The sequence below is a fragment of the Aotus nancymaae genome, unplaced genomic scaffold (assembly GCF_030222135.1).
Source record: "Aotus nancymaae isolate 86718 unplaced genomic scaffold, 86718_ANA_hifiasm-v0.15.2.pri h1tg000077l, whole genome shotgun sequence".
In the NCBI taxonomy this organism is placed as follows: domain Eukaryota; kingdom Metazoa; phylum Chordata; class Mammalia; order Primates; family Aotidae; genus Aotus; species Aotus nancymaae.
In genome coordinates this window covers 11,480,625-11,493,062 of record NW_026988492.1, presented here as the reverse complement: position 1 = coordinate 11,493,062, position 12,438 = coordinate 11,480,625, and the positions used below count along the sequence as shown (strand labels likewise).

Here is a 12,438-nt window from a genome sequence, read left to right as displayed (position 1 = left end):
CTGAGCATAGCAGGGCCTTGCTCTGAGCTTCCTCCACTGCAGCCTCTGGGTGGGGAGATGCAGCCCAGGTGCTCTGCCCACCCAACAGTCACACGGCCACTGTATAGATCAAGCTTCAAAATACGCAGCACCCCTTGACTTCCCTGCCCAAATGGCCTCAGATTGATTTACAGGCCTTGCTCCGGCTCTTTTCTGGGGGTGCTCTTCTTAAGAGCAGATGGTGCAGCCAGGCATGCACCCAAGACCCTGGAGGGTGATACATAGCCCATAGCTCCCGTGGGAGGGAGGCACAGCACATGATCCTTCATTGCAGAGGAAAAGGACTGCCTCATGCCATCACCCTCTGGCTTGTCACGCTAAGGAGATGGAGAATTAGAAACTGAAGCCTGGCCTTCCACACATCCTAGAGATATGTTTATCTAGCTAGAAAGATTGAACATAATCTATTTAGCAGCATGTTAGCTTGGTTTGTATTTATACATTTAGTCATATGGTATGTGGGTCTCTACCCAAATTTGTGTCCTGAGCCCACAAATAACAGGGACACCCATGCACGTGACCAAACGGAACCATGTGCCTCCAAGATGCCTAAGGATTATCCTTCAAACAAAGACAGAAGCTGGAGTGTTACTTTTCTGATGTGTTTCATCTGTTTAAAAATCCCCTTGAGGAAGCACTACAGTCTCTAGTCTGTAGTGACCTGCTACCAAACCCACCTCCACACCTCTTACCTGCTTGATCTTGGGCAAGCTTCTTCACCTCTCTAAGACTCATCGGAAAACTGGTTGTAACAGGATTAAGCGAGCACATCCTTGGCTGGGCGTGGCAGCTCACACCTATAATCCCAAAGCTTTGGGAATTGAGGTGGAAGGATCCCCTTAAGACCAGGAGTTCAAGACCAGCCTGGGCAACCTATAACATAGCAAGACCCTGTCTGCAAAAAAATAAAAAAAGAAAGAAAGAAAAAGAGAACATCCATGAGGCACACTTAGTACCATGCCTGGTACATAGCAGGTCTCCATGAGAGTAGCATTTAAATTCACTTCTGTTTTTGACCTATTTCCACATTATCATTCATGTTTTAGGCTAAAGATTGTAGAATCGTTGAGCTGAAGGAATATATAGTCATTTTGTAGAACATACTCTCTGGGCGAACAAACTTTGGAGTCAAAGAGACCAGGGTGTTCTCCTCCCTTCATCCCCTTCCAGGTGGGTCATGAGGCTAGGTAGTCACTTATCTCAGTGTCCTCAGTTATAAGATGGCAGTAATAGCAGCAACTAAATCACTGTACCATTATGAGGATAAAATTAGAAAAATACACAAAAATGCCATCTAGCAAGTTATTTTCTCCAAGTGTTGTGCCTCAAACTTACGTTGAACTTCATTCTATTTTAAACGATTTCTCTAATTTACTGGGATTCTGAATGTTATCGAAGTCTGCCAAATGAAAGTGAAATTTTATTAGCTCAGTGTGGTGGCACCTGCCTGTGGTCCCAGCTCCTCAGGGCAGGCTGAGGTGGGAGGGTCGTGAGAGCCTGAGCGTTCAGGTTGCAGTAAGCTGTTATCCTGACACTGCACTTCAGCTTGGGAGATAGAACGAGACGCTGTCTCAAAAAAAGAGTGAAATTTGTAATTATTTGGTACATTTAGAATTGTTTTAAAACATTTTTCTGCATTAAGGGAAAAACACTTTCTTCCTTTCTACTCACATGCTCAATGAAATGCAGAACACAGAACACCAGATGTATGTAAGGTTTTTTCTTACACACCAACCAACTGGATGTCCTGTAATTCAATTCAATTCTGACACTATCTACCTGAAGACAGCATCAGATCCCAAAAAGTGAGGTCTCAGTCCCCAAAGACTCCCCTCTTCTTCAGATGCCAATCTTAAGTCCGGGACACCCATTCTAACTCACTAACCACAAACTAGAGCTCCAACAGTCCCCACTTGGGTGCAACTAATTTGCTAGGACAACTCCCAGAACTCAGAGAAACATTTATATTTACCAGTTTATTATAAAGGATATTACCAAGCATACACAGATGAAGAGAGGCAGAAGGTGAGTTTTGAAGGAGGGAGAGCAGAGCTTCCATTGTCCCGGAAGTTTTCATGGAGTTTAATCTCCAGTGCCCTCAACGACCCCTTTCCTGGAGGTTGGTGGGAGAGGCTGAATATTCTGACATTTGAGTCCTCCAATCACTTGTTCTAATGACTGGCTGGCCCCATCTTGAAGCTAGCTAGGGACCCTGCCATAAGTCACCTCATTGGCATAAACTCAGGTGTGATCAAAAGTGCTTGTGGGGCCAGGCTCAGTGACTCACGCCTATAACCCCAGTATTATGGGAGGCTGAGGTGAGAGGATCACTTGAGCCCAGGAGTTCAAGACCAGCCTGGGCAACACGGTGAGACCTTGTCTCTTAAAAAAAAAAAAATTAGCCGGTCGCGGTGATGTGCACTTGTAGACCCAGCTACTTGGGAGGTTGAGGTGGGAGGATCACTTAAGCCTGGGAGTTCAAGGCCGCAGTGAGCCGTTTGTGCCACTGCATCCAGCCTGAGGGGCAGAGCAAGACCCCCTCTCAAAAGAAAATCCCAACAGTGGTGAATTTTTTTATCACTCACAAAATTCTGAAGTGTTCAACAACTTGTACAAGACCCAATTATAACAGAAGATGCTCCTATCACCATTATCACTTGGGCAATTACAAGGGATTTAGGAGCTCCATGTCAGGAACTTGGGACAAAGCCCAACTGTATTTCATATTATACCAGTTTGTTTCATGGTGCGACTGATTTCATTTTCACTGGAGAGTTAGCTTCTGCTTTGATTCCATTTATATGGCTGGTGCTCACCTTTTGGACTTGGACGTTCAAATGTAAAATGTAATTATCACCCACAAAAAAATCATACAACTATTGTGTTGTTTCTGGCACTTTTTTTTCCCTTTTATTTCATGTCAGGTAATGTGCTAATGTGGTAACCAGATTCAAGGGTGGCAGATTTCCTTCCCTCCCTCCCTCCTCCCTCCCTGCTCCCTTCCCTCCCTCCCTCCCTCCCTTCCTTTCTTTTTGGACAGAGTCTAGCTCTGTTGCCCAGGCTGGAGTACAGTGGTGAGATCAGGGCTCACTGCAGCCTCCATCTCCTGGGTCAAGGGATCCTCCCACACCTGTCTTCTATATAGCTGGGACCACAGGTGCATGCCATCATGTCTGGCTAATTTTTGGATTCTTTGTAGAGACAAGGTCTCACTTTGTTGCCGAGGCTGGACTCAAACTCCTGGGCTCAAGCCATCCTCCTGCCTTGGCCTCCCAAACTGCAGGGATTACAGTGTGAGCCACCACACCTGGAAGGGTGACACATCTCACACATGAGCGTGAACACCCAGTCATCATGCTTAAGAACTACCAAAGGATCTCTGGCACTTTAAAAAAAGCCTAATAAGTCAACAATTTCACTTGAAGTCACAGTAAAATGCGACAAAAGATCTGAGAAATGTGCTTACTGGAGTCTCTGGACTGTTTCTTGACCCATCACACACATCTCTCCCTTTCTTCCTGGAGGATCACTTGATGAAGGGAGGTGAGTCCAGGTCACTCATAGAAACAGCCACATGGAGCTTGACTGTGCCCTGGCAGCAGACATGCAGAGTCAGAGGCCAAGAACAGCGGGAATAGGGACTGACGTGACATTTGAATTGAGACTGGTACAGTTTGGAGAGATTCAGTGCCAGATACTCAGATTGACTTTCTTCCCCTCTTCCAAAGACATTATTTAGTAGTCTGTTTACACATCTAGCACTTGCTTGCTCTAATAATAGCCATGGGCCTGAATCGCCCTCGTTACTGCGTGTTACATGGAGTCTTCAGCTGTTTCTATGACTGGCGTGGTTGGTGTTCAGCGCTATCTGGAAACCTCTAAGAATGTGCAGGGTAATCAGTGATTTTAATTTTAGCTATGCGTGACGTGAGGGATCTTCTATTTATTTCTATTGACCTGTCTTTAAAACACGTTGTATAATGATGAGAGGAATTCCGCAGAAAAACTTCAGTATGAATCCCTATGCAGTGTATATGTAACTATATACAAATGTGACTTAAATATATTAAGAGAAAATGTATCTTAATATTATTATTGCTATACATATAATCAATTTGCTGACATAAGTGAGACAAATACCTGTATACCTGTATAAATGAGAATTTATTCAGTGGGCTTCTGGGGTACTAAGAATATTCAGTTTCTTGATCTGGGTGCTAGCTCCACAAATATATTAAATTTGTGAAAATTCACTGGACAATAGATTCATAATATATGCCCCTTTCTGTATTGTGTTATACTTCCACAAAGAGTTTTAAACATTTACTATGTAATCTTAGTTTTCTGAGGACAAAATTGAGCAATTGCCACAGTATACCATCTACATATGACAGTCCATGTTTGAGCTACATCCAAAGTCAAATGATTTTTGAAAATTTTGCCAAGTCGAACCCAATAGACCTAAATCTCTCATTTAAAGGGGACTCTATTTTCTCTCTCCCAACTTCTCCCCCAAACAAAGATAACATTTCTCATCTCCTCACAATTACAGAGATGTAATAAATCAAGTTTTAAAATAATCCTCTCTATAGTCATATGTATTTTGTTGTAAAATTCCAGATTTTTTGCAAAGTGTGGGAAAATAGGCTCTCTAATTCACTATTGATGGAGTACAAATTAGTATAAACTCTTCTCAGATCAATTTGGAACTGTCTACAAAAATGTAAAATGTTCATGAACTTGATCAAGCAACTTTAGAATAATTCCATAGCCACATTAGCCCACCGGAAGCGGAAGTCAGGTGATTGTCAGATTCTAATGGAAGTGGCTCCGTTGCCTTGGAGAGCTGGAGTGGTCTGGAGTTCTACGGCGTGGTGGGCCAGAGGCCACCTCTCCGGCTGCCTCTCAGTGTCTCGCCGGTGGGGTTCGTCCCGAACTGGATAGGCACAGCCCTTGGTGGATTTAAACAACCTAAACATTAAGCAATACAGCTGCCTCAAATCTCTGGGAATTTCAGAATGACTGACACTGCCCAAGCTGTTCCAAACTTTGAAGAGATATTTGCTAGTAGATCCACAGAAGTTGACAAGGAGTATCGGGAATACCTGAAATGCTCTCCTGAGTCCCCTCCAATTGTTGAGGAATGGAATAGCAGAACTGGTGGGAACCAAAGAAACAGAGGCAACTGGTTGCAAGATAACAGACAGTTCAGAGGCAGGGACAGCAGATGGGGGTGGCTAAGCGACAATCGATCCAATTGGTGGCATGGACAATCCTGGGGTAACAATTACCCACAACACAGATAAGAACCTTACTATCCCCACCAATATGGACGTTGTGGTTACAACCAGCGGCCCCCCTTACAATTACTACTGATAGAAATGTTGGCAGCTTTTAGTAAAAGCATTTACTCTGTTACCATGACAAAAGTTTGGGTGTCTTCTGTTGGTCATATTTTTACATAAGATTTTAGAGAATGGATTATTGATTTTTTGGAAGTTGAGACTTAAAAAAAAATAGATCTTACTTGCAAGATGCGATGGTTGCTGAGAATACCTGAAATTGTGGATTATATTGCTTGACTTCTACCTCAGTCCTCTTTGATGATGTAATAGTGCTTTGAGTTTGGTATATTTTTCTTAATTGACCTCTAGGAGTTCTTCGTTTCACACAGAAATAAAAGTCTTAAAATAGAAAATGTTTGCTTTTACTTTGTAAGGTAAGAAAGTATCCATATGCTTAGATGTGCTCCTTTCTGAAATTCTAGAGGTTAACATAATAATCAGCTCATGAATGCACAGCTATGCTTCTTGTGATAGATTGTACATAACATCAGCAGTTGAAAGGTAAAGCAATTGCATTTGTTATGTGACTACGGTATTTTGTGATTCCTTACTCTGTAGATAATGAGCCAGCTCCACATTTATTTGAGTCTCTTTTTAGAGGGAAATCAGTAATAAAACTATAAAATAAGGAGGTAATCATTGTCAGTTTGTGTCTTAATCTGGTGGTGGTTGGGATTAGGGTATACATCATCCTATACAAACGCTAAGGCTTTTTGATAACATAGCAGATCAAAATTCACACATACAGAAGTTTAACTCTGGACCGTTCAAACTTTCCTTTTTAATCCTGTAAATAATGCTGCATTTTGATTGTTTTACTTTTTTGGTATTTAATGTGGGCTGAATTTACAATGTTGTATTCACTTCCAGATGCATACCTCTGCTGCTTTCTCTTCTATAAATAGTGATGCTGTAAACTTCCTTTCACAGAGATCATTCTATTTCAAATCATTTTCATGGTTATTACAATGGTTTCATTCAAATAAGAAAAATTTTTTTAATTAAAAAGAATTATTCCATGCCACTGGGAATTAAGTCATTGAAAATAGTGATAATAATAAGAATGATCCCAGAAATACACTGAGAAGTCTGCAGCATTTTTGTTATTTAGTCATTCATGCACTCAACATTCAGCTGACAGATACTTATTGAGTACCCGCTGTGTCGGTAGGTGGAGGGCTGGGTTCTGGGGACATACTGGTGACCAAGACAACTGCAGTCCCAGCTTAGGAGGACTCTTAGAATGTCCATATGCCAGTTGGAAACATAGTTATCAAACAATGAATCACACAATTTTTGACTATTACACATTTAATTTAAAATACAAAGCCTATAATCCCAGCACTTCAGAAGGCCAAAAAAGGGGGATCACTTGAGTTCAGGAATTCGAGGACAGACTGGACATCAGAGTGAGACCCCGTCTCTACAAAAATATAAAAGCCTGAAGTGGGAGGATCACTTGAGCTCCAGAGTTTGAGCCTCCAGTGAGCTGTGATGGAACCACTGTGTTCCAGCCTGGGTGACAGAAAAAGACCTAGTCTTTAAAAAATAGAAAATAATAAAATAAAATTACAAAAGAAACCAATAACAAATTATTTGAATTATTTTAATTATTCTTTCATTTCAATGAAGACGCATGTATAGAACATGTTTAGAGAAAATTTAGAAGACATTAATAAGGATATTATCTCTGAATAAGGTTGTGAAGACTATCACTTAGGATACTTCTTTCTTTCTTTTTTGAAACAAAGTCTCACTCTGTCACCCAGGCTGGAGTGCAGTGGGGTGATCTCAGCTCACAGCAACCTCTGCTTCCCAGGTTCAAGCAATTCTCCTGCCTCAGCCTCCCGAGTACCTGGGACTACAGGCGCATGCCACCACACCCGGCTAATTTTTTATTTTTAGTAGAGATGGTTTCACCGTGTTGCTCAGGTTGGTCTTGAACTCCTGACCTCAGATGATCTGCCCACCTCGGCCTCCCAAAGTGCTAGGATTACAGGCATGAGCCACCACGCCTGGCCAGGATACTTATTTCTTAAGAGGCAGGATCTTTCTATGTTGCCCAGGAGAGAATGTTATGGTTATTCACAGGCTTCACCCTTGAGCTTCTGGACTCAAGCATCCTCCTGCCTCAGCCTACCCAAGTAGCTGGGATTATAGGTATGTACCACCATGCCTGGCTTAAAATGTTTGAATTTTTAATGATTACTTATAAGTCTGTGGCTGAATAAATATGTACATAGCACATTTCTAATTGTCTTTTTTTTTTTTTAATTGAGATAGAGTCTCACTCACAGGTTGCCCAGGTTGGAGTGCAGTGGTGAAATCATAGTTCATTGCAGCCAGCTGTTCCTGGTCTCACATGATTCTCCCACCTCAGCATCCCGAGTAGTTGGAATTACCAAGCTAATGCGTTTTTGTTTTTTTTTTTAATTTTAATTTTTTAATGTTTTGAAATGGGGGTCTCATTTTGTTGCCCAGATTGGTCTTGAATTCTTGGCCTCAAGTGATCCTCCCAACTTGGTCTCCTAAAGCTCGGGATTACAGGTGCGAGCCACTGCACCCGACCAAATCATCTTCTTAAACTAAATTCACAGGGATCATTAAGTAACTGTGATGTTAATATGGTTTAGTAGTTACTTCTGTTATAGCTGATGAATAGGCAGTATGCAACTGAGGCCAAAACATGCAAATATAACTGCATCTGTTGTGTAAGCCACTTAGGACAGAAAAGCAATACTAAGAGTCAGCTCCTTTTAGATAAACTAGATAATAAGATTAAGATACAGAGTGAAAAGCTGGAGAGGCAGGCAGGTAAACTGTCACTGACCAGACACAATTCTCTCCAAAGGATTAGACCTGGGCACAGTATTTTTTAGATGGCTTTGCAGAAAGCCCTCTTAATACGAAATCCAGGCCTGAAAAATCTCAGTGTGGCAAGGGTTGGTGGCATGAATCAGTTAGTCCCGGAGCGGGGGGGGCAGATGTTACACTGGGTGTCATGATTATTCAAGAAATGTGCATCTGCATTACTATTTTACTTGGGACACTTTGTATCCCAAGATTCCTTGGTCAGGCCCGGTGGCTCATGCCTGTAATCCCAACACTTTGGGAGGCTGATTCAAGAGGATGGCTTGAGGCCAGGAGTTGGAGATTAGCCTGGGTAACATAGTGAGATCCTGTGTCTACAAAAGAAAATAAAAATTAAAGATTATTTTACCATAAGGGAATTAAAAAAAATTGTTTGTCTGTTATTAATTCCATAGGGTTGGCTGGCTGTGTGTTACATTAAAGGCGCTCAAAAGGGAAAAATGTTCTTGAAGGTTGTTATTTATATTCGTTGACATTTATTGATTGCTTTTGATGGGCCAAGCACAGTACTAAACAGATTTTGTGTGTATTGTCTCATATAATCCATGTAACATATGAGCTAGATACTAATTTTAAACTCGTGTCAATCCTCCCAACAACCCTATGAGTGGTTACTATTATAAGAACCATCTCACAAATAAAGAACTTTCCCAAGGACACATAGTGAATACGTGGGAAGAGTCAGGGTCTAAACTAAAGTTTGTTATAATGCCAAGCTTGAACTCTTATCCAGACTGCTCTGTATATAAAGAAATACAAGGAAAAGGCTCTCAAATGCATAGGCTCAGGAAGAGAAAGCCTCATCTCACAAGCATAAAGCTGCATGGACCTTGGAGATATCTAGACCAACTTCTTGATCATCCAGATAGGGAAACTAAGGCACAAAACTCTTGGTCACACACTTAGTAGCAGAGCCAGGAAGCCTGAGCAGGACTTTCTGACTCCCAGGCCACTTGCTTTTCCATTCCTCTCTGTACTTGTGTACATTAGAAGTGTACCTTCCAACAAAAGGATGATTGTGAACTGGGTGCAGTAGTGCACAACCACATCCTAGCTACTTGGGAGGCCAAGGTGGGAGGATCGCTTGAGCTCAGGAGTTCGAGGCCAGCCTGGGCAACATAGCAAGACCCCATTCCTATATATATATAATTTTTGAGACAGAGTTTCTCTCCGTTACCCAGGCTGGAGTGCGGTGGTGCAATCTTGGCTTACTGTAGCCTTGGCTTCCAAAGCTCAAAGGATCCTCCTACCTCAGCCTTCTGAGTAGCTGAGACTACAGGCTTGCACTACCATACTAGTCTAACTTATTTTTTATAGAGACAGACTCTCACTATGTTGCCCAGACTGTTCTGGAACTCCTGAGCTCAAGCAATCTTCCCACCTTGACCTCTCAAAGTTTTGAGATTACAAGCATGAACCACTGCACTTGACCAAAAAGTCATCATAAAAAAAGAGGATGGCCGGGCGAGGTGGCTCACGCCTGTAATGCCAACACTTTGGGAGGCTGAGGTGGCTGAATCACGAGGTCAAGAGATCAAGATCATCATGGGCGACATGATGAAACCCCATCTCTACTAAAAGCACAAAAAATTAGCCGGGCATGGTAGCATGCACCTGTAGTCCCAGCTACTCAGGAGGCTGAGGCAGAAGAATCGCTTGAACCCAGGAGGCAGAGGTTGCAGTGAGCTGAAATCATGCCACTGTACTCCAGCCTGGCGACAGAGCGAGACTCTGCCTCAAAAAAAAAAAAAAAAAGGATGTTTGCAAGCTTTCCATTATTGGAAATTAACCTTTTCCTCCTCAGCATCATCAGTTCCTGATCTCCCACCCTTCTTTTACTTAAGCTTAACTTTATGTGTCTCTGAGTGAGAATTCCATGCCTAAAGCTATTACCGAAATATACCCATTGTTTCTAAATATTATTTTTAAAATTTCTAAATGTATAATCTAGACAAAATCTTTCACTAAGAGCACACAGTTGCCATGGTATTCAAGACAGCATCGACAGCACACAAACATATTCTTAATATAGCTGTTTCTAATTACAATAGAAAGCTGCAAGCAGTGAATTCAGGTAGGGTGAGGGGATAAACAAAATAGAACATACTTCATGATTTTTCACTGTTTTCAAAACCATCATTCCCAACCACTGCCAATATCATAACTGCCATCATCTGTAGTCACAGGACTGGCATTTGACTCTGTTTACTGGGAGCATCTGGGGTCTGTTACTGTTAGCAATAAATAGATGATCGTCAAAACTACTTATTGACTACTTATATAGAGCAAGTGCTCAGTCATTAAACAAGCAAATATTGTCTTGTTGGGTTACAGAAGAGATTGTCACAGCTTGGCTGAGAGGAAACGACTTTATTTCATTTATTTTATTTGTGTTTTTTTTTGTTTTTTGTTTGTTTGCTTTTGTTTTTTTGTATTTATTTATTTATTGAGACTGGGTCTTGCTCTGTTGCCCACACTAGAATGCAGTGGTGTAATCACAGCTCACTGCAGCCTCCATCTCCCAGGCTCAAGCAACCCTCCCACCTTAGCCTCCTGAGCAGCTGGGACCACAGGTACATGCCACCACCCTGGGTTAGTTATTATGATTTTTTGTCTTGTACTCCTGGGCTCAAGTGATCCACCATGCCTGGCCACAACTGACACAGAAATGAATCACAGAAATAAGTAACATAAAATAGGACTGGGAGCAGTGGCTCATGCCTGTAATCCTAGCACTTTGAGAGGTGGAGGCAGGAGGATCTTGAGCCCAGGAGTTCAAGACCAGCATGGACAACATAGCGAGATCCCGCCTCTACCAAAAATACAAAAATTAGCTGGGTGTGGTGGTGCTCTCATCTCAGTCCCAGCTACTTGGGGGACCGAGATGAGAGGATCCCTTCAGTTTCGGAGGTTGAGGCTGCTGTGAGCTGTGACAGCACCTCTGCACTCCAGCCTGGGTGACAGAATGAAATCCTGTCTCAAAAAAAAAAAAAAAAAAAAAAAAAATTAGCATCAGTTGTAAGGGAGGAACTTTATACAAAGAGGAGCCCCTGGCTTTCAGAAGCTGACCTGGCGGCAACAGCTACACCCTATTTCCGTCCTCTTAGACATAGATGATCTCACAGATATCAAACTCTGACAAGGTTATCCTGAGCCCATGACAGAATGAGACACAGCAAGCCTACTTCATAAATTTGTTCATAAGCACTTACAAAAGCAAGGCATTGTATGACTCACAAAATACCAGATTTTTTCTCCTCTCTGGTTGAATGAGTGACTGCAGCTGGGCATGGTGGTGCATGCTTGTGGTCCCAGCTACTTGGGAGGCTGAGGTGGGAGGATTGCTTAAGCCTAGGTTTTTGAGGAACAGGTGGTGTTCAGTTACATGATTAAGTTCTTTAGTGGTGATTTCTGAGATTTTGGTGCACCCATCACCCAATTTGTAGTCTTTTATCCTTTATCAAAAGTTTAACAATATAAAAATTGCATGTCAGAGTGGGCGCAGTGCCTCACACCTGTAATCCTAGAACTTTAGGAAGCTGAAGCAGGTGGATTGCTTGAGCCCAGGAGATAGATAACAGCCTCAGTAACATGGTGAAACCCCATCTCTACCAAAAAAAATAAAAAAGATTCAGCCAGTCTCATAAGGTGGTTTCAAAATAGACAAATAAATAGATTAAAAAATTTTTAATTGCACATATCAGTGTCATTGTTCTAATGTCATGTTAATAAACAAAAACGTTAGTTGATACCAACAAGCAAGGATGTAAGTAGTATCAGGCACTTTAGAGGCATTCACAACTATTATTGCCCACTAAAATTTAACAGTCTCTCTCTACTTATGTATGACGTTAATTGTGTGTTAAATCGATAAAAGTTGGGTTGTTAAAACTCTAGCATGTCATAACACTCTAACCATATGGTTGATCTAATAAATCCCAGAAGTCTCTATGATGTCATCGGCAGCCGATGACAGCGTCCGTCGGCATGCAGTCACCACGAGAAATAACTGCTTACTCCCTACCCCGTACTCAGTACACACTGAGCACTGTCCCAAGAAAGATGAATGAATCAGTCACTTTCTGGAGAGCTCATAGTGAATTACCGGTGTGATAACCACACTGCTAACATATTCCAAGCAAAGGAATTGGTGTTTAACTAGTTTGTGTAACCTTATGAAACT

The 12,438-nt window shown here is 41.9% G+C and overlaps 1 protein-coding gene and 2 pseudogenes across 1 annotated transcript in view; 1 reads left to right on the top strand and 2 right to left on the bottom strand.

Moving 5' to 3' along the window:
• The window catches only part of CUNH10orf67 (chromosome unknown C10orf67 homolog), a 164,054-nt gene extending 163,244 nt beyond the window's left edge, over positions 1–810 (bottom strand). Inside the window, 1 exon segment of the mRNA XM_064368442.1 lies at positions 732–810. Within this exon segment, the coding sequence (XP_064224512.1) occupies positions 732–810 (79 nt within the window).
• A 2,536-nt stretch (positions 811–3,346) lies between these two features.
• LOC135271442 (small nucleolar RNA U13) lies at positions 3,347–3,416 on the bottom strand (annotated as a pseudogene).
• Positions 3,417–5,057: 1,641 nt separating this feature from the next.
• Positions 5,058–5,504, top strand: LOC110567552 (RNA guanine-N7 methyltransferase-activating subunit-like protein; annotated as a pseudogene).
• Positions 5,505–12,438: the final 6,934 nt, after the last annotated feature.